We start from the raw sequence: 26652 nt of genomic DNA on the forward strand, positions 1-26652 counted from the left end.
TCTAAGGTCAACTGCAGTGATAATTTTCTTTGTCTTCACCCATGTTTCCTAAAAATACAGAGCCGGAGGCAAAAGCTCATAGATTGATACTTTATTGGCAAATGTAGTCCCAGGGAAGCAGGAAGGAGGATAGAGAGAAATGAGGCAAGAAAGGAGGCAGAGTAAAATATTAGAAATTGCTCAAAGGAACTGATGGTGATTTTGCAGGAGAATGTATGAAGCTACCCGGTTCCCACAAGTCCCTCCACGGGGAGAAAGGAAGAAGACTTTATACCCAGCTCCCATCCGGGATCTTTCACACTTGCCCCTGGGAGGCATTAACTCCCCTGCACCTCGAGGCTGCATAGCTTGGGTACAAATGGGATTCTGCAAGAGCAGTGTGGAAGCCCTGAGCAGTGGGGAGCAGCGTGTGGCTCAGGGACCAAGTGAGGCATGGCCAGGTCACGCCTCCAGCAACGTGAAGACCTGCAGTGGCTGCAGTGCCAAAGGGAACCTGAGCCTGTGACCACAGGAATGCAGGTCCTTTGCTAGGGCCACCCGGACAGCTGGGAAGGCAAGCTTGTGGTGCTTGATCTATGCTGACATGTACATTGAGTCCAGTGCATTCTGCAGTTCCAAATGAGTGATCTTTTGGTTTAATTTATACCCCTTAGATTTGTGCCTCCAAGGTGTGCATTGATAAGACCGAAGTTGGTGATGTGGCAAAGTGGCAGTGAATTTGTGTAGCCTTGGCACTCTTTCTTGTGGAGCTCAAAGCACTTTATCATTAAATATTTTCTCATTAGACCTGTCAGAAAGGACATTTGTTCACACTTCCTTCCTAAACAGCTGGGAACTGAGATCTGGAAAGCAATGCTTTGTCTTGGACTCAGAGTTCAATCTGGGGATGGAGAAACTAAGTTCTACAGGCTTCTGAGTCAGTCTTTGCCCACTTGAACCCCTGTTGGCCAAAAGGCCCTGATTCATTGTAAAAATTTCAAAAGAATTCAAGGCTGCTGGTAATGACAGAGCCATCATTGTAAGAATTTTCTGGGTTGGAATGACTAAAATTTTTACCTCTGCCCAAACACTGCAATGATTTCATTTTTTATTCTATCCTGTTCATTGTCCAGGAGCCAGATATTACTTCTTTAGTGTCCTGAGTGGCCAGAATAAGGCTAGGCACTGTAATAGATTCACAAATGTTAGCTCAATGGGTGAAATTCATGACTTTAGGAGTCAATTGAATCTACTTTGGGGGAGGGTTTCTGGTGATGTATCTCCAGACCAGGTTATACCAACCCATTAGCAGTTAAACCCTTGTAACCAGCATCTTTAGCTGCAATAAAAATAATTTCAGTCCAGAAATTCATTTGGATTTTCAGGACTTTAAAATTCTCAGGTTGTTAAAATAAGATCAAGAGATAAAGTGGACAGTGATTTAGACTATGAAAAAATCTCTGGTATTTATTATATATTAATAGAATATAAAGAATATAAATAAAATTATATAGACTGTAAAGAGCTCTGGTATTTATTTGTTAACAGCCTATTGGTTGCCAAGAAGGTTACACCTGTGAATTCTAATCCCCACACCAGCACGGCACAATGATTATGAATGTTCTTGTCCTACAAATGAGGACAGTCACAAAGGCCAGGTTATCTGCCCAAGGTCGCATAGCTGGTGTGGGCTGGAGTCAGGGTTGAAAACGTTATCTATCTCGCATTGCTCTCTTGCATCGACGCTCAGGGGATTGTAGTGTTTAACCAATTTAACATGCAGGAGGCAGGGTCTTGGGGGATGTTTTCTGGAGTGACTACTTCTGGCAGAGGACATTTCCCTGGCTGACCCATAGATGCTTCATGAGAAAGAGTCAAGTCAATATGCAGGGAGTCTGTCATTTCTGCAGTAGAAATGGAAGGAAGCAGAGGGACTATCCTAAGAGCTGTGCTGTGTACAATGGGAAGCGGGGAGTGTGCACTTAGAGGAGAAAGACCAATAGAGGAACAATGTATGATGAGATCAGGGCCCAGACAGGGAGGTCTGGGGTCCCTTATCCCACCCTTTTTCTGATGTCAGTCTGTTCTTATTTCTGGTGATGGGTCATAGCATCCCAGGCTCCGGCCCTGGTGGTAACATTCTGCTGAGGAACAGTGATGACTGAGAAGGTGTTTTCTGGCATATTTACTATTCTCCTAACACAACAGTAATATCCAACTAGAGAAGGCCATTAGCATCAGCATTTGTGTCTGAGACCAGGTGAGATAGGCCCAGGTTCCATGGTAAATCTCCTAAAACCAAGGTAACCTAACTCCAGGGTGTGCTTAAAAGCCTTCATCAGTAAATGGGATGCTATATTCAGAAAGATCTACATGCTAGGCTTCTAGAGACTGAGTATTTCTGGCTCTTCCTAGCTTCGCTGAGGGAATTTATGGATATTATTTCATTAGCTTTCATAGCATCTGAGGAATTCACTAACTCAAAGAATGTTAAAGACTCTAAGGTATTTTTGGTTATCATTTACCCAGCTTTCAGCTTCCCAGAAGTCTTGAGCTATCCAAAATACATATGGGTCTTTCCTCTGTTGACATGCAGGGTGTTCAGGAATAGTTAAAATGCCAGTGAAGAGATGGCAACGCATCAATATATGCAGCCTCATCACAAAAAGAAAAAAAAAAAGAGAGAGAAGGGAGTTAAGAACGCTTGGGCAGCAGAATAAATCAACAGGGCTGGGACTAAAGGTCTCAGACCCAAAGGTATGGTTTGAGAACAGGCACCATGACACCAAACGGAGTTGAGCTCCACTGGCTGTGTGACCTTGGACAAGTCACTTAACCTCTCTTGGTTTTTTCCTTGTTTGTTCCATGAGGATCAATAACACATATCTTCCAAGAGTATTGTGAGGCTAAAAGTGATGATGAATGTAAAGCCTTTCTTTCACATGATGTCTAGAAAGAGCATGTACACATTTACTGACTAATTCATTCTAAAAAAATTTTAACTGAGTGCTTACCACATGCTTGACATTTTTCTATGTACTTGGGCTACATCATGGAGAAACTTTGATAAAATTTCTCATTTTATGATACAGTCTGGTGGTAGGACACATTCGGTGAAGTAATAAACATAATGTATAAGTAAAATACAGTGTGTTAAAAAATAAAACAGGAGAAGGAAGACTGGGAGTGCTGGATGGGGCATTGCAATTTTAAATATGAGGGAGGGAATCACTGGAAAGATGACAATCAAGCTGAGGCTTGGAGAAGGGGAGAGAATGAGCTGGGGACATCTGAGCAGAGCAGATCAGGGAGAGGAAACACCAGCACAGAAGCTCCCCAGCTATGGTGGGCAGCAGAACTGAAAAAGGCAGGTCACCATGGTGTCTGGAAGTGAGGGAGAGAGAGAGCTGGACAATAGTAGATATTATTTTTAAAAATCACTGTTACTGGTTCTCTACTTGATCATGCTTTCCCCAGTGCCATGAGACAGAAATTCAAACACAGGAGTCTAAGAGCGGGGCAGGAGGAAATACTCTTATTTAAATGAAAAGGAGTGACTCACTCCAAGGGCAGGAGGGAGCTTTCTTATCCCCCAGCAGTGGTTGCTCTTTTTACGAAGACATAAGCATCCTGGGAAGCATCTATCCCTTCTGCAATGGCTTCCTTGGCTGCTGTGATAAAGGTCTCCTGAATGGAGGTCCTAAGTCATCAGTTTCATTATTTTAGTGCGGAACTACCTAAAAGCCCAGTCTGTCCCCACACTGAAGTAACTAACCATGGAATTCCATGTGAAAACTTGAGGGCTATGAATCCCAACTGGCTTTTCATCTCCGTCATTCTTGTGTGCTGTGTTTAGTCATTCAGTCATGTCCGACTCCTTGCAACCCCATGGACTGTAGCCAACCAGGCTCCTCTGTCTGGGGATTCTCCAGGTGAGAATACTGGAGTGGGGTTGCCATGCCCTTCTTCAGGGGATCTTCCCAACCCAGGGATCAAACTCGGGTCTCCTGCTTTGCATTCTTAGCACTGTCCAAATTGCAAAGTCCCTTCCCCTGCATCCTCTGAGTCTGCTTGTCCTCTCCCACACCTTTCTCTCTCTATGCTGCTCTGTGCTTCCTTCATACCAGGGATTCTCAAACTGGAGAATTAAACTTGATTCACAGCCAGGAAGGCTTGTGAAAGCCCAGGTTTTTGGTTCCCACTGGAGTTCCTGATCCAGTAGGTCTCGGATGGAACCTGAGTGTCTGCATTTCTAACGAGCTCCCAGGTGATGCTGCTGCTGGTGGTCTGGACCACTCTTTGACACCACTGTTCTATACTAACTCATTCTCTCGAAACTTTACTTCCTCTGGGACCAGCATTGTTACATGGCAACCAACTCTCCGTTTGCCCTTGACCTTGGCTCACTCTTCCTTCCCTCCATAGCCCTATGTTGGCTGAAACCTGCAGAAGGCCCCTCCCCCAGATGTCTGCGTGTCTTCCTCCTTCACCTGCTTCCCAGCCCATCCTAGGTGAAATCCTACCCTCTGCACCTCTTAAACCATCCCCCTGCTCTGCTTGTATGTCTCCATAACATATGTCACTATCTGACACAGTATTTATCCCTCCCCCTTTTTTTTTTGGTTTTTTGCTTTGTCATCCCTGCTTAAATATAGTCTCCATGAGGCAGGGGATTTCCCGCCCCCTCAAAGAAAGTCTTCTTTGCCCCGCTGCCCTGCCCAAAGCCCAAGTCAGATGTTTAGCAAGGGCTTGAAATAGGTTGTTTTATTTGATAAATTCAGAAATCTGATTACAGAATCCTTGAAAATAGATTCTGAGCCTTGTTCTTTTTGTTTCTTTAGCATCTAATACCAGGGTGTGTTATTAATGAATCAATGGCTGTGGAAGTAGCAATGAAGAAATGGATAGGATTTGTGTTTGGCATCAGGAGAGGAGGATGGATGCTGGAAGAAAGATGGATCAGAACCAGCCTTTGCTTAGTGAAGCCACACGAAGAACTCCTGTAAGGCTGCACCCCAACCAAGAGACTAAGTTGATCTTATTACTGACCATAGCCTTTCCTGCTAGGAGAAGGATGGTTTTACTGGTAGAAAGCCTTTGGTCAAAGGCTTTACAGTCATGAGGTGGTAAAATTCTTCATAGAAGAATTCCTAGTTTAGGAAAATGATCATATAAGAGTCTGGGTTTCTGTTAGATAATTAGGAGCTGAGGTTATGCTCTGGGTCACTTAAAAGGTAATTCCCATTTGTTACTAGTTGTAAACTCCACCCAAGTGAGTTATATTTATGATCGCCATCTGGGTTTGAAGACAGTAAAGCATATATATATATATATTTATAATGGCTAGGCCAGTACTAATTTGCAAGGATGCCCTTAATTAGTCTAATTCATTAATCTCCACACCTGCCCTGTAGAGGACTCCTTCCTGGCTGAAGGATAACGGGACCTGGGAACACTATTTCATTCTCTCAGAATTAAATTGCCTCTTGTCCTCTCAGCTGGTCTGCTAGGGTTTCAGAAAGTCTTCTTTGCCAGGGAGCACAAATGATCAGAAGCATATTTTGATATGGGTACCAGAATTAACACAAAGAAGCCCCACAGAGAAATAGTACAGTGGCCTCTCCTGGCTGATTACTCTACCTCATGTATGTGCTAAGTCGCTTCAGTCGCGCCCAAGTCTTTCTGACCCCATGGACTGTAGTCCGCCAGGGTCCTCCATCCATGGGATTCTCCAGGCAAGATACTGGAGTGGGTTGCCATGTCTTCCTCCAGGGGATCTTCCTGACCCAGGGATCAAACCTGTGTCTTTAATGTCTCCTGCTTTGGCAGGTGGGTTCTTGACTGCTAGCACCACCTGGCAAGTCCCACTCTTTATTCCAGAGTTGCTCTATCCATCTCTTCCTGCAGGTGGCATTAAGAGGCATCTCGCCTACCTGCTTATCACCCACTGATGTCAACCAGCCCACTGCCTATTCAGCAAGGAAGTCCAGGGTGCCTGCCGCTGCCAGCAAGGACACTGGCAAAGTCTCCAAAACAGAAAGAGCTGGGGCACCTTCTCACCACCTGTTTCTGCTCTGGCTTGGAGTAAGAAATCAACAGATGATGAAGTAAGGGTGCCGTGGGTCCTCCCCAGTCTCTCATCTAAGGATGTTCCACCCCAGATTATACTTTTACCATGGAGGGATTTCTTAGATGTTCAAACTCATTCTGTCCACACCCTACAAGCCAGGCAGTATTCACTCCAGAGAGAAGCACATTGGTCTTATACTTAAAGGTCTCCATTCAGCCGTAACATCTCAGTGAAAACCAACAGTCCTGACAGGGGGAATTATTTTGATATATAGCTTGAAAACTATTTTCTAATAGAGGTCTTTTCTTCATTAGTATTGAGAGACAAAGGAAGGGTTTCAGTCTTTTACCTAATAACCCTCTAAATATCTAATTTAACATTATAAACAAAATGGGAATTACCACAGAATAAGAGGGAGGAAGGATAAATTGGAAGACTGGGATAGACACACACTAGTATATATAAAATAGATAATGAATAAAGACCTACTGTATAGCACAGGGAACTCTATTCAATAGTCTGTAATAACCTAAATGGGAAAAGAATCTAAGGAGTGGATCTGTGTGTATGTATAACTGATTCACTTTGCTTTACACCTGAAACTAACATGACATTGAAAATCAACTCTACTCCAATAAATTTTTTTTTAAGTTACATAAATTTACTTATTGAACTCTCACTCGAAACTTAATATCTAGGGTATCATAATTCCCATCCCATTTTACAGAGTAATAAGCCGAGGCATGGAGTGAAATAACCTGCTCAAGGTCAAGTAGTTAGATGGCAGAGCAGAAACTTGACCCTGGGTGGTCCGACTCCACAGTCTAAGTTTTCTGGAAACAGTTGGTCAGCATGCTGCTTTCTGAGTGTTAGGGACACAACTGTGACAAAGACAGACCAGAACTCTGCTCTCATGGAGCTCACTGACTAATGAGGTAGACAGGCATTGAATAAGGCATGATAATAACAAACTGAGGTAAGTGTTCTGAAGGAAAGAAACAGGGTACTGTGAGGGCATCGAGCAGTGGCCCTGGACCCTCCTCGGAGCAGGGACACTTACTCCGAGAACTGTAGACTGAGGAGTTGATCAGTGAAAGGGGTGGGGCTGGAGCACACTTGAGGTCAAAAGCCCAACATGGGCAGAGCCTCCGTGTTGGAAATGGTGTCTTGGAAAGAGGCAGTGAGGCTTCAGAAAATACAGAGATTGATGGGGAGCAGGGGCAAGAAGAAGCCGGAGAAGTGGGCAAGGGCTCCTTTAAGTCCTAATATGCCTGATACATTGGAGAAGGCAATGGCACCCCACTCCAGTACTCTTGCCTGGAAGGTCCCATGGACGGAGGAGCCTGGTGGGCTGCGGTCCATGGGGTCGCTAAGAGTCGGACACGACTGAGCTACTTCACTTTCATTTTTCACTTTCATGCATTGGAGAAGGAAATGGCAACCCACTCCAGTGTTCTTGCCTGGAGAATCCCAGGGACGGGGGAGCCTGGTGGGCTGCCGTCTATGGGGTCGCAGAGTCGGACACGACTGAAGCGACTTAGCAGCAGCAGCATACCTGATACATATTTTGATCTTCATCACAAAAAGAATGGAAACCCGTTAAAGGGTTGTAAGAGGAGGCATTAAAATGACCAGATTTCTGTGTTGAAAATAACTATGCTTTTAGCGTGCCATGCATGTTTAATGAGGTAGTAAATGAAAGTCCTTCCCTTTTGGAAGTTGTAAAGTGCTAAACATCAGGGATCCTAATTAAGTAGATCTAGGGTTTCCCTAGAAGGCATAAAAAGAAGAGGGCAACAAAAGATGAGATAGTTGGATGGCATCACCAATGCAATGGCCATGAAACTTGGGCAAACTCCGAGAGACAGTGATGGACAGGGAGGCCTGCTGCAGTCCATGGGGTTGCAAAGAGTCAGACATGACTTGCTGACTGAATAACAACAACAGGCCCTCCCTGGTGATCCAGGGGTGAAGAATCCACCTTGCGATGCAGGAGACCCAGGTTCAATCCCTAGTCCGGGAAGATCCCACGTGACTCAGAGCCGCTAAGCCCACAACTGCTGAGCCCGAGCTTTAGAGCCGGAGAGAAGCAACTACTGAGCCCATGCGCGCAACCACGGAAGCCTGCAAGCCCTCGAGTCTGCTCCACACCCAGAGAAGCCCCCACAGTGAGAAGCCCATGCACCACAGCCAGAGAGCAGCCGCCGCTTTCTTCAACTAGGAGACCCAGCATAGCCAAAATAAGTACATAACTAAAATATTTTTAAAGAAAAATAAAGTAGGTCTAGGTCTCTCTTCCCAGTGCGACTTTGCATCACCATGGCGTCACCCCTTGAACATTGTGGGGTTATGTCAACTCATAACCAACTTGAGGCAGCTGGAGTCACCTGCCACAGATAAGGTGATTTGAGGGGTATCACCGGCCAGCTTGGCAAGAAAACTTCTCTTATCAAAACCTGTGCGACCTAAACTTCTAACATCAGTCACCATTTCTGTTACTATGCACATGCTATCGCTCCATCAGCAGTCCAAGTGCTAATAGATATTGGTAGTTGATTAGATCACTTTAACTAGTGCCAGGGACCTGCAGAAGGGGTGCCCAGGAGGGTAAAAGCCTGGTTGTGGAGGGAATGGAATAAACCTTAGAGCAAGAGACGCTATCCAGACACCAGGAAGCTTCATGGGAAGCCACAGTCAGAAATGTGCTATTTGTATAATGGATGTTGACTGAAAAACCAACTCTTCCTAACTGACAAGGGCTCATTCTGGTGCATTGAAAAAGGACGATTCTTTACCAAAGAACTGATCCATAACAACTCCAAACTACAGAATGAAGATTTTGACACATCTTTTGTAGGAGGGAGTCATACAGCAATGCATTCTAAATCTGTAGTCTTCCTTTACTGGAATTCAAAATAAACTTTCAGATGTACAAAAAAAAGACAGGAAGAGGGTAAGTAAGCTGATCAGCATCCTGAGGGCAGAGGTCTCTCTGACGCAGCGAGCACCTGGCATCATGTCCCCAAGCACCTGGTGTACTCCTATGGGTATCTGAGGCCTTCACCAGTGTCTGCCACGTTCCCTGACTTACAGGCCATGTGGAATACCAGCGCGCAATGCAGATTTCCACATCAGAGGCAGAAGTGAAGGAGTTCCTGCAAAGGAGATGCTCCACTCTTGAGCCTTGAATTCTCCCCCTTCCCCGCTGAACTCCAGGCTGTTCTCTTTTGACTCCCTTGCTCCCCCTTGCCCCAAGGTGAGGGGAGGTCCCCAGAGCATCCCTCAGCAGACTCTGATGGCCTCCATGTCTCTTACCTTGGGCTTTGACATCATCCACCACAGGGCAAGGGGTCTTCACGATCACATCACTTGGCCTGGAGCGTCGTCCTGTGTTGTCCACGCCCCACAGGGTGAACCTGGCAGGAAGAGGAGGGCATCAACAGAGAGAACTCATGGGGTTCTGGCTGACAACTAAGCCTTGCCTGGATGGACGGGTTTCCCCCGGCTGCTCTCGCCACCCAGTCATGCACTTACTACCATCACCCAGGTCATAAAGTATGCAGTATAGAGTCTTTTACTACTTTCTGGTGGGTCCTGGGCTATCATTTGCTGTCTTGAGGATATTGCATGATAGCAACCATCAAGGCACAGGGCAGTGTTTCTCCAAGTGGGGTCCCCCAGTAGTATAGTCAGGGAAGTGGATATCAATGAAAATCCTCATACCCCATGCCAGACCTACTGAATCAGAAACTCTAGGCATGAGGACAAAATCTGTACTATGACAAGCCTTCCAGGTGACTCTGATGCCTGTTACATCCTGACAACTACTGAGCTGAGAAAAAGGTGGAAACAGATGGTTTGACGTGGGTCTGAAACCTCTACTCCCTGAAAATAGAGTTGAAGTTAACTCCTCTGGGCTTTCTTTTCCCTCTCTGTGAAATGGGGATGATAATAAAATTGCTTGCAGATCACTATGAAGATGAAATGGCATAATAAAGCTCAGAAATACCTAACATAGTACCTGTCGCCCAACGACACTACTATCAATTCTGTTCTGCCCATCTTGTGCTCAGTTGAGGCTTTTGTGCCAAGCACTGAGGACAGTTTTCCTCTTTAAAGTCAGAAGTGAAACAGCCAGAGTCAAGAGGTCCTGACTTGCCTGTGACTGAACCCTCTATTTCCTACATGCGACTCCTTCTGATCCATGTAGATGCTACCGGCCATGGACCAGGAGGCCAAAGTGGAAACCTTATGCTACCCTTGGCATTGAGAAGATGTGGTTCTAAGAGCCCCCTCCACCCTTCAACACACACACGCAGACACAGACACAGACACACACACTCCAGAAAGAAGATAAAGACCCGGCCATCAAAGGCTCAGTGTAAAATTTCCCCCTCGGGGGATGGAGCCGGATGCAGAGCAAAAAGCAACACCAGGCTCTGCTACTCAGAATTTGAATATAACCATGAAGATCACCCCTGGTGTCAGTGCCCAGGGCCTCTAACAACTAATCTAGTGAGTCTAAAGCAAATCATTAACACTGCTTTTCTTGTCTCTTCTCTTTTGCTCTGTCCCCCTGGGAGGTTGCATTTTTTGGCCAGTCTGGATCTTCTTTCCTCTGGGCAGAGCTGCAGGGAGGAATAGAAGTGAGAAGAAGAAAGAGGCCCCGAGACAGAGGGGCCTGAGTACCTGTTCAGGTAAATGAGCCTCAGACAGCTGAACCGGTGAGGCAGAAAAGAAATGGGAATTGCCTAAAGACTCTGCCAGGAAATACACGATTCTCTCGGCACAGAAAAGACAGCCTTGCATCTATGACTGCCTCCCCGCTGAGAAACCTGGGAAATGGTCAATGTTAAGAACCTGTGTGTCCTGGTGCGCTGTCTTCCCTCCCTCTGCCCTCCCCAGTCTCAGGCTGGAATCCCACCCCGCCGGCTGTGCAGGATCGCCCCGCCTCTTTGCTGTCAATCAAACAAGGACCAGGCGCTTGGCCTTCCCATCTTATGTGTACAAGTGACTCTGTCAATTCTACTGCCCTCTGCTCCTTGCCTTGCTCCTTAGTTCAGGTCTACCACCTTGCCTGGCATTAAACCCCTCTGCCACCCTGATCCCAAACCCAGGGGCTGGCTGCCCTTCTCCCCCACCATCCCTCCCCTCCTAGATCTGAGCCCTTCGCATCCAGGCCCGCACTCTGGGCTGCCTGGATCCCTAGCAATGGCAGCCCCCAGAAGTTTTCCTCATTCCTTCTAGACCCTGCAACACACAAACACGGGATCAGCCTCTTGCTACTATTTCTGGAATTGTGACAGATGTCACCAAACCTGAAGCCGGCACATCTGATCTGCCCTTCTGGTACCTGCTCTGTTTCCCAGTCTCATCCCCACAACCTGGTCTCAGGCCAGGTCTCACCTTCCTTCTCTGCCCTTCTGCTCTAGATTGTCTTGAGCTGTTTGTCAGGGATGGGCCCAGAAGTATACAGCCCAGACTGCAGACCTGCACCCCACTTTCAGGGACTCCTACATGGATGCATTTCCCCTCGCCCTCATGTGCAGACTCTGCCCTGACCCCATTTCCAGCTGTCCCTTCTCACCAGAGTCAGGAAGGAGGAAGCCCTATTCTCCGTGAGGTCAATGCACAGCTGCCGGCAGTCACAGGACTGCTAGCATGAGCCTGGCCCTGCGCCCTGCTCTTACCACCAGGCTCTCTTCCTTCACCAGCCCCTCCCCAGCTGTGTGTCTGAGCCTACTTCCTGAACCCCCGCCCTGAGCTCCAGTTTGCCTGATGTCCCATCCTCTGTAAGATTGCTCTGCTTCGCCTTTTTCCGTCCACCTCCCAGGGTCCTGAGGATCGCCTTAGGACTCCAGGTCAGGGCTAGCATCTTGCTACCGGCTGATGGGTCACGTGATGCTGTCTGCCTGAATATTTACAGGCTTAGGGGTCACTTGCCCTGGATTGTTGATAGTGGGTTCCAGCCACCTCTTGTGGCATACCTTATTTATCCTTGAACCCTTGGTTTCTAGCAGTTTCCCTGGACTGAAACATCCTAAGTCTCAGGTAGCACAGGGCTGTCAGAGGGATGCTTTCTCTCAATGCCTGGGATGCAGTTAATCCTCACCCCATCCCACTTGTCCCATCCCTCCAAGTTTCACTTTATGCTTCATCCTGCTCTGAGTTCTCACTAAGTCTACTGGATTCTGGGCTGGGATGAAATTATGTGTGCTGCATTTAATTCTCATTACTCTGACTGGGCATTTAGTATACAATTTAGGGTCCTAAGCCCTTATCATTTTTAATAGCAAAGCAAGGTATTAGGAAAGGCAATGCTTCCCCACATGCTTCTAAATAGAGAAGACTCTTGGCCTAAGAGACCGTCTTCAGTGGTCCTGGCTCTCTCAGTCCTGGAGGGACCCTGAGGAGTAGCCAGATTACTTTTACTATTGAAGCAAGCTTGGAGAACACTTCATGCATTTCAAGTGGAAATGTCATGTGCAGTTATTTCAGCAAGTCTTCTCTGTTCATTGTCAGCATCATCATTTCTACTTTTGGACACTGGTAGGACAGTAAGTAGCTGGAATCAGTGGGAAGAAGAGATAAGCTCTGCTCCCCATCTGGAGGGCTGATGTGTAAGTGCATCTACTGCCTTATCCAGAGCTGCTGGTCCCTTTCCACTGCTGCCTGCCTGCTGGGATTGCTCAGCCTGTCGTTAGAGCCTGTGTGATGACACGTGTATCGTGTGTGTGTGTGTGTGGTGTGTGTGTGTGTGTGTGTGTGTGTGTGTGAACCAACGCAACCCTGCTCTGGCTCCAAGGCTGATGTTTTAAAGGACTGAAACCTGATGTGCAAGGAGCATCCTTGGGCTTCCTGCCTAGGGCTGACGGCCTCTATCTGCAACTTTCACCCTTGTCCCCTCCAGGTGTGCTGCTTTCTGCAGATGGCTCCAAATCCACTCCCTCTTTCTGAATTATCTGTTCACCGTCTCATCCCCCACCCTCCAAAAACAGCGGCTCTCCTGTGGGCACATGCGATGGGGGTGGTGGGCTACAAGGCTCAGGAGTCATCGCCCCCTCTGGCCTCAGTTTCCTCGTGTGTAAAATGATGAGGTTGGACCAGACACTCCCTTTTAACCAGGGATTCTTGGCTGTTTTTGTACTGTAGGCCTTTCTCAGGATAATGCTTTTCCAATGCATTAAATAAAGTGGGCAGGATGACAAAGTGAGCCAGTTATACTGAAAGGATGTTCTACCTCTGTGGACCTCAGGTGAAGAGCCAGCTCTGTGCTTTAATGTGAATAATAAGATCATGCTTGATCCTTCCAGTAGCCTGGGCTGTCTGGGAGTGAGATGCAGTGAAGAAAGTGCAAACCTTGATTCAGTTCTTCACCACCCACCACTCCCAGGCGACAAGCTGTGTGATTCACAGGAAGTCACTTAGTGTTGCTGAACTCCATTTCCTCAACTATAAAATCGGAACAATAACCCTAATCTCACAGGGTTGGAGGGTTCGCAGAAACACCTACATGTAGTGAAGGTGCTGTACATGAAGGCTGCCTTCCCCTGTATTACAGATAAGGAAAGAGCTGCAGAAACGTTGTGTCCCACTCCATCACTCATCGGCTAGAAACAAAGCCAGGTGTGGGGCCCCGTGTGGTCTCGGGTCTTACTGCAGGGCTCCTCTCCTTATGCCAGGGACTGATGCTCTGCTTCACTTGATGGTTCTGCAGAGAGGAGCCTCTCTCCCAGGCCTGCCCGCGTGCTCTCTGCATGTGATCTGCAGCGCCACCTAGTGGAAGTTGGCTGTTTCTTTTCCCCTCTGGCTCCTGCAGTCTCATCATTTCTTTTGCCATCAACCTTGACAGACGGTTTGTGTTTTACAAGACGTAAGAGGGAGACACTGAAAGCTCACCCAGAATAGCAGAGTTGGAGAAGGCATCAAACTCAGGTCTTTGATCAGGAAATGAAGCCAGACCAAGGCCAACATGAGGAGGGTCCCAGGGTGGGTAAGGACTGGCACTCCTAACAGACAACCATGCCAGCCTCATTCTCATAGGAGCCTTGAATTCCGAATTAACAGCTGTAACTTAGTGACAGGAACTATTGAGCCCTCATTATATATGGGAAGTCCAGTTGCACTGAGTTTGAGGCATTTCCAGTGGGTTAGGTGGTCCATATTTCCAAATTTTTGTTCCTTGTATTGGTTCCTCCACTAATGAAGGACGTGCATGCTCAGTCACTCAGCCGTGTCCGGCTCTTTGCAACCCCATAGGCTGTACCCCGCCAGGCTCCTCTGTCCATGGGATCCTCCAGGCAAGAATACTGGAGTGGGTTGCCATGCCCTCCTCCAGGGGATCTTCCCAACCCAGATATCAAACCCTTAACTCCTACATCTCCTGCACTGGCAGGAGGAGCCTTTACCACTGAACCAAGGCTGTCCAAACCGCAGGCCAGCTAATAAGAATCCTGAGTAGACTTGTCTTTGTCCTACTATTACCATTTATGTCTCTCTATATTTTCCAGCTCCTCCAGAATATCACTTGTCTTTACGTATTTTGCTTTCATCAGCCCGGCCCCTTGGTTACATCTCTCTTTCCTGTACTGAAGATATTCAGCCTGAGCACGGAAGTTCATTTTGCAATCCATGTCACTCACATTTCCGGTGCTTTTCCTCTTTGAACTCTTTCGCTGTGGAAATAGAAACGATTTATTCTGGAAACCTTGACTCTATTCTCATGACCTCATCTGTAAACTGTTAAATGTTTTTCATACTGATGGGGTCAAAGGGTCCCAGAACTACATCACTATGAATTCTGCCTTTGTCCCCCAGTGTTCCCATCATGACTTAGATTCCATCACTATCTCTCCTCTTTTGGTGTCTTTTATGTCTGCTTCAAAAATACTTCACAGTTGTTCCCAGAGCACAGAAGAAAACAGGGAAGAGCTACCAGCAAGAATAGAGCTGGTCCAAGTGCCACAAGATAGGAGTTCGTTTTATTTTCTTTGAAGAAGGACCACCTCTCACCTCTATAAAACTATTTCAATGTGGCTGAGGTACCTTTTTTTTTTAAAGCAGAGCTCTTGGTATTCTATTCCTTTCCTCCAGAAAAAAAAAAAAAAAAAAGGTAATAATATCCTCTGACTTTCAGCATTCACTTTATTCTCCTGAGTTCACTTTCTTCTAGCCCCTTTCTTCACCATCTGTTTCCACCCCATCGTCTCCTGGCCGCTCATCATCACACCTCTTCACCTCGGCCCTTGCTGTTTCCTCCGCCTGGTGTGCCTTTTCTAACATGGCGCGACCTACTGCAAATCTGCACAACCCAGTCCAGACGACTTCCATTCTACTTAGAATGAATCACAACTTTCTTTTCTCTTCTATGACATGTTCTTTGCTCTTTTGTATCTAGCTTTTATTTCATTCTGCTTGATGTTAAAGCTAGCTGTTTATATGTTTCTCCTCTGTGTTGCAAATTAGGATGGGATTATATTATCTTTTTTGATCCTCCCCATCCAATGTTTAGAAGGTCCCCTATAATGCTAGGGCTCCCCTGGTGGCTCAGACGGTAAAGAATCTGTCTGCCATGTGGGACACCTAGGTTCGACACCTGGGTCAGGAAGATTCCCTGAAGAAGGATATGGCAACCCACTCCAGTCTTCTTGCCTGGAAGACCCGGTGGTGGGCTACAGTCCACGGGGTCACAAAGAGTCAGATACGACTAAGCAACTAACACACAGACACACTATAATGATGATTGAGACAAGATTTGGAACACTTATATTTTTCCAAGTCTCTAAAGGAGCTCAAGTAGTAAAAAGGAACTAGCTAAAAGTCTGGGGGTGTTCAAGGCAAGGAATAACGAGGTGGGTGGGTGTCACTCACATGTAGATGGTGTCGGGTTCCAGGCATCGGATGATCAGAGAGATTGTGGTGAGCTGCTTGTCTGGGACCTGAGAGGGCATCGCACAAGGAGACTTGGCTCCGGAGATGATGTCGTCTACGAAGCTTAGCACCGTTTCTGCCCACAACAGCAAGGAATAGAAAAGGCATGAGAAACAGTGATGGCCAAACAATGTCTGGGGATAATCAACTCCATGAAAACTTAATATGCAAATCATTTGGTCCCCCATCTTCTTTTTTTAAAATTAATTAATTTATAGATTCCCTTGGACTGCAAGTCATTCCTAAAGGAAATCAGGACTATAAGGAGATCAAACCAGTCATTCCTAAAGGAAATCAGTCCTGAATATTCATTGGAAAGACTGATGCTGAAGCTGAAGCTCCAATACTTTGGCTACCTGATGTGAAGAACTGACTCATTGGAAAAGACCCTGATGCTGGGAAAGATTGAAGGTAGGAGGAGAAGGGGATGACAGAGGATGAGATGGTTGGATGGCATCACCAACTCGATGGACATGAGTTTGAGCAGGTTCCAGGAGTTAGTGATGGACAGGGAGGTCTGGTGTGCTGGAGTCCATGGGCCGCAGAGAGTCGGACATGACTGTTTGACTGAACTGAGCTGAATTTATTATTTTTTAAATTTTTGGCTGCACCCAGGGGCATGTGGGATCTTAGTTCCCCAACCAGGGATAGAACTTCATATCTCTGGCATTGGAAGGTGGAGTCTTAACCCCTGGACCACTAAGGAAGTCTTGGTCCCTGATCTTCTGAAATTCCCAGTAGGGAAAGGAGATCTAGAAGGAATGATCTTTTCTGAGTGATTCACACCTAACTAATCAGTTTGGAGCCATTTGTCCAGAGTTAGTTCAGAAACAACCAAGGCAAGATGGATCCAGCACACCAGCGAGCCCTTTTATGACATATGCTCTTGGCTCGGGCGGAGAACATCTGTTCTGGTCAGTGGTCACTGCCAGACCTTCACAATACCTGTGCACACCAGAAGAAGCAGTAGCCAGCTCTCCATGCCCGAAGGCAGTGCATATGTTCCCAAGCCTCCATGATAGTTTCACCAGAAGTTATTTGCCCTGAATGAGACCACCCTGCCGGTGCCCATGTTCATGCATCAGTTTTAGGAATGATTTATGTTGACCTCTCTCTATGTGTAGAGAGTAAATACTGAGGCATGAAACATTTTTCATGGGGTATTTCCACTCTTTTAACACTTCCCTCTTCCAGCAGGCCCTGGCAAAAGCAGGTCCTTGCTTTAGGACAAGCAAAAGGGTCTTTTGCTTGCTTGCTTTAGGACCTGGCAAGAGCTTGTCCTTGCTTTAGGACAAGACACAGGGTAATAAGCACATCTGTTTCTACATGCTTTTGCCTGGATGGGGTGGGGAGTGGGGGTTATAGCAAAGGGATTTTTTTTTTTGTTCCTGTAATCATGGCAGTGGTTAACACAGAATTATTTCCTAATTGTGGCCTAGGATAACTAGCATATTGTATTGTTGTTTCTTTGTAAGTGTGCCTAGAGGCAATGAAACGGACACCTCTTTCATAAACAAAGAGGAAAACAAAATCAAAACAAGACTTTGTCAGCTACTCACTATGCAAAAACTCTTAAATGGGGAAGACAACTGCTGCTGCTTCTCCCTGCTCTTCCCACGTGACTCGGGGATCCTGGGGACCTGGGGCAAAGGCAGGAGGCAGGACATTTTCCTTTTCTCTTTGCTACCTTGGATCAAGATGAGCCTGCCCAGGGGGAGATGCTCACCTGTCTCCACTTTGGAGTGGTCCATCCTGTCAGTGACCTTCTCTTGACGGATGAGGTAATCTACAATCTGCACCCCGATTGGAGGCTCTGAGTGTTCCCACTCCAAGACCACAAGGGTGCTGCTGGGCTCGTGAACCATGGACAGTCTCAGCCTGAGTGCAGACAGGAAGAAACATGAGACAAGGACCCAGCCCAGACCTGGGATGTCTCCTGATACCACTGCTGGCCACCTTCCCAATTGTTACATGGTAAACTCTCTTTTTTCTAACTTTTCTTGACCAGCCACTAAAATGATGTCTTTGAGGGCCTGTCTCCTTGACTAAAAAGTAAAGATTCTTGAAGGTCCTTAAAGTCTATATTTTGTTCATCTAAGGGCCCATTACAAATTGGGAACTCAACATTTATTCGTAAATAAATAAGCAGGTGAGTCAAAGATTAACAAATACTTATATTGCACACGGTTGGTGGAGAGGGCCTTTGGAGTAACACATTATAGGCTTGAAAATATAATTTCTGGATTTGCTCTTGAAAAATTAGAAAACGTGCCTATAAGACTCATACCAAGGCCCGCTGAAGGTATTATCTGGGAGAATCCTCAAGAAGAACAGTCGGCTCAGCTTCGAGAACATTACAGGATCTGCCCTGCTGGGGGAACCCTGGCTTCCCCTCTTGCTATGGGGACTGACATCTGCTCAGTTTGGAGGTCATGTTTACAGGGGACTTTACTGGGCCAGAAAGAGCTGGACACGTGTCAAGTTCTCCTTGGGGCGATGGCCTGCATCTGCAAACTCAGGTTCTGATTTGTTTCTATCTTTGCTGTTGGGTTTCTATGAAGATTCTGATTCCTGATTCCAGTCTTTCATCGCTTTTCCCAATTCACTGGCTCCTCATGTCATGTCAGTTGTCCATTTTGACCACTCTTTGCCACCTCATCCCTATTTGTGCATGGCAGAGATTCAATACTGACATCCACTGGTATGGATTTTCTAATGATCCAAGAGGTTCCAATTCTCTGTTTTTGTTCTGACTTCATGTGTGTGCTGTAGGTTTCTCACTTGCTTCTTGTCTTTGTTCCTTCCTAGACCACTGGCTTCGGGGAGTTTTCCCAGTTCTTGATCACACCAGCCTCCTTCCCTTACATGTGTCTCTGCCATTTATTCCCAACCTTGACTCCTCTATCTCATGACCACCCATAAGCAAGGCCCTCTAGTCTCTGCTGAGTTCAAAGATGCATCACTGGTCTCAAGGATTCCCAGGCAAGGTCGTGTGGATGGATCACACCAAAGCAATGTTCAATTTCAAGTCAACAAATGTTTATTAAGCACCCATTACTTGTAAGAATATGCTTGGTGCTGAGGATGCCCAGGCCAGCTCCAGTCCCTTCTTCTATGGAGCGGTCGCCAGACCAACATACAATTATACATGTGACTGTAATCACATGTGAGAAGAACTCTAACAAGAAATCATGGGAGACTGTGGGAGCAACAGCAAGGAATTCAACTGGTGGGGAAATAATACAAACCACATGTTCTTCAGTGGCTTACTAGGAAGGAGTGCATAGTTTGCATATGACAGTAAAGATGGAGCAGAACCAAAGCAGTGCAAATACTGACAAATTCATTAATTAGAATCATATGCACAGGGCTATTTTGAAGGAAAAAAGCATTAGGAAGCTTCAGTAACTAAGGCTTACTGAGGATTCAGAATCTGTGAAAATAGGGACCAAGGCTGTGGACTCTACCGAGAAATAGGACTGTGTATGATTTACACAGGCTTGTGTAGAACTAGGGTGCATCTCTATATCCAACTACTGATAAAAATTCAAGAAATTAAGGTCTGGTGATGGGAGAAGTGATTAGAGTTGACAAGGAAAGCAAAATCCTTAATAGACTTTCCTGTTTATGGAAATTTAGCCCAATTTGATTTTTTGCTGTGACATTTAGTCAATGCAGCTTTAGAAATGAAATCAGCTCACACTAATAACTGGATTTTGTGTCCACCTGATGATGTGGCTTCAGTATTTCAAAGGTAGCTGTTTTAATTGGTGAATCAGTCTAGAAGCACCATGTTTTAGGGTCTCCCTTTCTACAAAAAGAAAGAGCTTTTACTCATAATGAGCTTGATTCCCTTTGACCTAAGAGGTCCAAGTCATGGCTATAAAGAGCAAGAAGCCAGTGGCTGGTGTGTCTAAAATCACCCAAATAGAAAAGACCTAAGGAGACATCGGACTTGTAATGACCCTCCACCACTGTGTTCTCTTGGTTCTCGGTGCTCTTCCGGCTAGGTCCTGGCCCTCTAACGCCCACCCGCACTTGCATGGAACAGATCAGAGGGCAGGGTGCACCCAGGCCAGCCTCTCACGTGCGCGTTTCCTCCTACCCTCTTGCTCCCACTTCCTCAGCCCTCCAGTTACCAGGCCCTGATCCTCTCTCTGGGCTCTCTTTGCCTGACAATTTATGGGGCCAGGCTTCTCTAGCTCGTCTGACCAGCCCTCTTTAGTAGACACAGTATTTCTGGGCCTCATTCCCATGGTTGAAGCCCCACTGGAGACTAACAGGGGCTCCTGCCCTTTACATGAGTCCAGCCACTTCTGTTCAGCCTTCCTCAGAGGGGATGGAATCCAGGGATGGAAACCGGACATGTTCATTCTCAGCGACCTTTGAGCCCTTTGCACTTTCTTCAACCCTCAAATGCAGATACCCCTTAACACGCGTCCTTGACCTGCCATTCTTCCTGGTTGATAGTCAATCTGGAGCATCCTTTCTCCTAGCTCTGGTTCTGTTTCTCATTTCTTTGGGGCTGAGTTCAACCTTCTTACTAGTGGGTACTTTTTTACAGAGCTCAGATCATCTTTCCTGCTGACCAGTGACCATATCTGTAAGACTGTCCCTCTATAACTCTAAGGCAGGTCCAGAGGGAGTCAACCTCCTCCTCAAACCTGCTTCTCCTGGGATGCTTCTTTTCTCAGTTGTAGCCTATTCATCTTCCCAGCCACTCCAGTCATAAGTCTTAAGTCCATTCTCAACTTCTTCCTTCCTTCTCACTCCCATACTCAACCAGTCACCAAACTCTACTGGTTTGACCCAAAGTCATTTCTCAGAGGTATCCTCTCTGCACTATGATGGCTAAGACCACGGTCTCTCAGCTATGGCTCTGCTTCCTGTTCTATGACTGTAGAAAAAGCTATTCAGTCCATCTGAGTCCGTTTCCTTGTCTATTAAAGGGGAAGGGTGGTAACAGTACTTTACTGCCTGACATGGTGCCAGTCACCCAGTAAGTGTGCTTTTGGCCTGGGCCTTATAATTCATGTCTAACTTCATCCACTTCTAGCACATTTTCCCCTCTTAGCTTTAAGTCATGTTGTCCTGCTTTTTCTACCTTCAGGGAGAAATTCAAGTGCCATCTCCTTCATAAAGCTCAAGTGCCATCTCCTTCATAAAGCCTTCATTATTCTTCAGATTCACACTTGACCATTCCCTTTTCACCTTGTCTTTAAATGTCTCATATAACTTTTTTGGGGGGTGCACCACATGGAAAGTGGTATCTTAGTTCCCCAGACCAGGGATCAAACCCCTACCCCCTGCCCCCTGCCCCCTGCAGTGGAAGCACAGAGTCTTAACTACTGGACCACCAGGGAAGTCCTTGTCTCAAATAGCTCTTATCATTCCCCCTACTGTTAAATTTGTGAACCTGCCTCCCCTGAAAGACTGAAAGTGCCCGGAAGGCAGGTACTGCACCATCTTTTCCTTTCTGTTCCCCAGTACCCAGCCCATTGCCTGGAAAATAGTGAACAATCTTTAATATCTGTTTGCAGGATAATGCTAAGGCATGCCAACAAGGGAAAGCCCAGAAAGGAGGGACTCGTACACAGGCTGAGGGAGAGGCGCGCAGGTGGGGAGTCCGTCAGCCCCGAAAGCAGTGGAGTCACATCGACACCAGTCCTCGATGACGTCTCCGGTTCCCGAGCACCAGAGGGAGCTCATGGTGGCCTCCAGCAAAAGCTGCAAGGGAGGGCAGAGACAAGAGTGAGCGTCAGGGAGCCAGGGCCAGGTCATCAGACTCTAGAGACGGAGTTATCAGGGCTCTGCTTGGCCCTAAATAAGTCTAGCCAGCCCACTGCAGCACCACCTCTCCATGTATTTCTACCCCAAGGGCATGTTTCTGGGAAAGCTGGACCTCGGAGGACCTAGAGGGTGTCCCTGTCTCATTAGCATCCCTGTGGTCCATCCCTGTGGTTGAGGGCTGGCATCTTGGGAGCCAGTCTTATTCCACCTTGCCTCTCCCTCCCATTCTGCACCAGCATTCCACACTCTGGCCCTAGCAACATGACTTCGTCTCCATCCACTCTGTGGGGCTGGCTTTCAGCGCCTTCCCCTTGGCCCATAGGCACTCAGCCTTTTCTCAGATGCCTCTCAGGGCATCCTCCTCTGCCCTCTTCACCCTACCCCAGTATGTCCTCCGTACTCCTTCAGCAGACCTTGCATCTCACTCACAGTATGTATGCGATTCTGCCTTGGGTTGTGATTACGCATCATGCCTCTCTTTCCTCATGGAAGGTAGAAATCACGTGGCATGCAGGCTGAGACCCGGGCTCTGGAGCAGTCCCTCTGGGTGAGGACTCCAGCTCTGCCACCCCCTGCCCTGTGACTGAAGGAGGAATTCATAGGGCCTGAACTCCATCTCAGGCCTGTCCGTGCTGGCTGTGCTCGACTGCCTCTCCAGTGGACTCTGAACTCTCTGCTTAGTGCCTGTGAGGACGACAATGGAAGGATAAGACCCCCTCCAGACAGAGGAATCTTGAAGATCACATCCAGGCTACTCATTGCCTAAGAGGAAGCATACCGTAATCACCCCTGTCTCCGGACAGGTCATAAACTTTTTTCATATCTGTCAGGATGTAATCACAGGTTTATCGATTATTAACTGGTTGGAATGTAACTGCGGGCTTATTGACTATTGACTGTTTAGACACGTACACATGGGGTAGGTGGTGGGTTTAGACACGTACACATGGGGTAGGTGGTGGGTCTGGACACGTACGCATGGGGTATAAAAGATTTTCACAAATGCTTGACGGGGTCCTTGGCTAAGAGGAGACTCTGCCTTGGGCCCGCCGGGGTAATAAACTGCACTCCACTATCTGCATTGTCCTTCTGAGTGAGTCTGTTTCCCGGAAAGCGTGGCTATAACATGACCTTGGGCAAATGGCATAAATTCAGGTTCCTCAATGGTAAAATGGGATAAAAACAGCACTTTCCCTATAAGGATGTTGTGTCAATTAAATGAAACAAATATATGCCAAGGAGCATGGCAGAGTGCCTATACTAATGCACACATTGTATTGAAGGAAGTGAAGGTCGCTCAGTAGTGCCCGACTCTTTGCGACCCCAGGGACTGTCGTCTTGCCATGGAATTCTCCAGGCAAGAATACTGGAGTGCGTAGCCATTGCCTTCTCCAGAGGATCTTCCCAACCCAGGGACTGAACTCAGGTCTCCCGCATTGCAGTCAGATTCTCTACCATCTGAGCCACCAGGGAAGCCCAAGAATACTGGAGTGGGTAGCCTATCTCTTCTCCAGGGGATCTTTCTGACCCAAGAATTGAGCCAGGGTCCCTTGTGTTGCAGGCAGATTCTTTACCAGTGGAGCTAACAGGGAAGCCCGATGCACACAATAGTCGTATGTAAATAGTACATGTTAGTCATCAATAAATACGGATGATTGTTATTGTCTTTAAAAGACAGGGTCGGGTCTTATGAGGAAGCTTGTAAATACCACAGAAGCTAGAACAATTCTTCACATACAGTGGTTTCACAGCAGATATTCACTGTTCAATGAAAGGACAATAAGATAACATTAGATCAGTGAGGGAACAGAACTTGTGAGAGAGGCAAGTCCCTGGTGAAGAAGTCGGAGGTCCTGAGGGGTACTGACCCCTCAATGCCCGCCCCCCCCAACATCCCAACCCCAAGCTCAGGGTTGGGGAGAACCTGAGATGGCCGCAGGGCAAGCCCAGAGCTTTCTCTCAGGGCAACTCAACCTCTGCAGCGTCTGCTTTTCCTGTTGTTCTCTTCCATCGGTTCCACCCTCACCATGAAGTGAAGTGAAGTGAAGTGAAGCAGCTCAGTCGTGTCCGACTCTTTGCGACCCCGTGGACTGCAGCCTACCAGGCTCCTCCCTCCATGGGATTCTCCAGGCAAGAATACTGGAGTGGGTTGCCATTTCCTTCTCCACCACCCTCACCATACCCACACATAATTGATAAGTTAGAGAAAGGACACAGCTATCCTGGAAAATGTTAGGCCAAAGAATTAAAGAAAGAAAAAACAACAACAACAACAGAAAAAACAGAAAAGAAGAAGTAAAAGAAGAGATAATCCTGAAAAACCAACATGTCCAAGCCCAAAGCCAGTATCCTATGTCCCATCCATGGCAGGTTAGATAAAATACGTAAAGTCCATCCAACCCCCACCTCCCACACCACCCACCTTGGAAAGGGTGGAAAGGGAGCCTCTAGGGAGCAGGGGCCAGGCCATTCTCCATTATCAGTACTATCTGTGTAGAGTTTTCAAGTTTACAAAGCCCTTTCAGATGCTAACACCTTTGTAACAGAGCAGAGCCCTGAGGGCCTTCCCCCTCACCCTTTGCTCTAGCTCCTCTCTGAAGTACCTAGATAATAGTATCTGATGCACATTTCCTGAGTTGTTTTACAGACTAAACCTCCCACCAAATGGAAGATGTGCCTATTTGATGACCAGGCTTCCTGGAACCTAAGGACGGCGTGGGTAATGTTAACCCGGGACACTCTCCCGTTCCCTCACCATCAGCCATTCAGAGAGTTGCTCACCATGCATTCATCACAGCCCCCCTCCCTCACCCAGCCTTTAAAACTGTTTTGCGGAAACCCTTCCAGGAGTTTAGGGTTTTGGAGCACAAGCCACCATCCTTGTATTGGCAACCTTCACAATACAAGCTGCCTTTTCCTTCACCACGACCTGGTGTCAGTAGATTGGCTTTACCATGCGCAGGTGAGTAGGCCTGAGTTTGGATCAGTGACACTTTAATTTGAGCTCCATGATAAACCATTATCACGATTCACAGTGGAAGACACTTACAGAGTCCAAGAGGTTAGGTCACCGTGAACTTGCTCATGGTCACAGGTTAGTAAATGGGCAACAGAATGGATTTGGTACCTCAGGCTAAATGGATACATAAAGCTGTCTTGATTAATCCTCTAGCTCCCAAGATGAAGTCTGGTCCATACTAAGTGCTCACTTCATGTTTTCCTGGACTGAACTATATTTATATATATATATATATATATACACACACACACACACACACACACACACACACATATAAATACATACATAAAGATACATATATATATATATATATATTTTTTTTTTTTTTTAACTAGGAAAACAGAAAACCTTTGAGATGAGCAAAATGAAGAGGATTTCATGGCTGCTGCTTTAGAGTCTTTAATCAACTATTACTGATTAAGCACCTATAAAGACCATTTCCTGTGCTAAGCATTAAGGATACAATGCGAAGGTAAATATGGCCCCTGCTTGCATTAAGTCTTACAGTTAAATAATAAACAAAAATTACATAAATAACCACAACTGTGACAAGGACTCCAGAAAAGAGTGAGATGGTGGCAGGAGGCACAAGGAGGGGGCCCGTACCACAGAAGAGTGTGGGAATGCCTCGGTGAGACAGGAGGGGTAGGTCAAGAGTAATTGAGTCACAAAAGTTGGAGAAGTGTTCCAGGTAGAAAAAAAACCAACATTAAGAAGACTTTAGCCTGTATGAGACTTTACTTCTAACATCAACTGAGAAAAAGTTTATCTGGCTATGAGAGAGAGCAGGGCCAAAGAGATGCTCAGGAAGTGGGAGGGAAATAGGGTTGATTACAGAGAGCCCTTGGACACTGTGTGGGAGGCTGTCACATTCTAAGAGAAACAAGAAGTCATCAGAATGTTTCACACAAGGGAGCAACGTGACCAGATTTTCCTCCCAGAGGCGTAACGACCGACATGATGACAAACATTCTGAACGCCATTTCAGACCATTCCCTGCAAGTTCCTCTTTAATTCTATGCGAGAGCTAACTGCAAAGGTAGGTTGAGGGTACCAGAGAGGAATGAGAGGGACATAGGAAAGGGGCAAAGTAAGTGACTAAATAACTAATCCCACTAGGGGATTGTAGTAAAGAAAAAGTATGGGAGACCCTGTAAGTTACTAATCACTCAAGAAAGTAGGTTTGCTTAACCAAGACCAAGTGGGCTTGCTTAGCAACAGAACCATACTCCGGAAGCATGGGGCATGCCCCCCAAAATCAAACAATGGCGGCACGAGACCCACATCCTGCCCAGTGAGCCCAGTAAGTTAATGACTCCTAGGACATGCTCTCTGCACACACAAAAGACAACAATTTATAGGAAAGTGACATTTCAAAGTGAAAGGCCTTCATTGTGCGTGCATGCGTGTTTAGTTGCTTCAGCTGTGTCCGACTCTTTGTGACCTCATGGACTGTAGCTTGCCAGGCTCCTCTGTCCATGGGATTCTCCAGGCAAGAATACTGGAGTGGGTTGCCAGGGGATCTTCCTGACCCAGGGATCGAACCCTCATATTTTACATCTCCTGCATTGGCAGGCAGGTTCTTTACCACTAGCACTACCTGGGAAGCCCGCCCTCATTGTAATGAGACCTAAACTAATTTTTCCGTAGTGCCATGACAGTCCTAGCCTGCTCATATAGGAAAACTCCCCTGCTCAACCCAGAGAAGGAACTGATGGAAGCATTATGTCTATTCAAGAATGAGGAAAAAAGTGTTTTTTTTTTTCCCTCCTCACTCTTCCTTTGATTATAAAACTGTAGCCTACTAAGTTCTCAGTGCCCAGCCCCCTCTAACCTGCCCATTTATAAACCTCACAAACACCTT

General features: G+C 46.7%; 1 protein-coding gene across 1 annotated transcript in view; it reads right to left on the minus strand.

Annotated features, from left to right (window-relative positions):
• ASTN1 (astrotactin 1) overlaps positions 1–26652 on the minus strand; it is a 347419-nt gene that overhangs the window by 12405 nt on the left and 308362 nt on the right. Inside the window, exons 18-21 of the mRNA XM_061160781.1 lie at positions 21573–21706; positions 17706–17857; positions 15920–16055; positions 9365–9465 (exon numbers count right to left, since the gene is read on the minus strand). Coding sequence (XP_061016764.1) covers positions 9365–9465; positions 15920–16055; positions 17706–17857; positions 21573–21706 — 523 coding nt within the window. The remainder of the gene's footprint in view (positions 1–9364; positions 9466–15919; positions 16056–17705; positions 17858–21572; positions 21707–26652) is intronic.

The sequence above is a fragment of the Dama dama genome, chromosome 14, assembly GCF_033118175.1.
Source record: "Dama dama isolate Ldn47 chromosome 14, ASM3311817v1, whole genome shotgun sequence".
Lineage (NCBI taxonomy): Eukaryota > Metazoa > Chordata > Mammalia > Artiodactyla > Cervidae > Dama > Dama dama.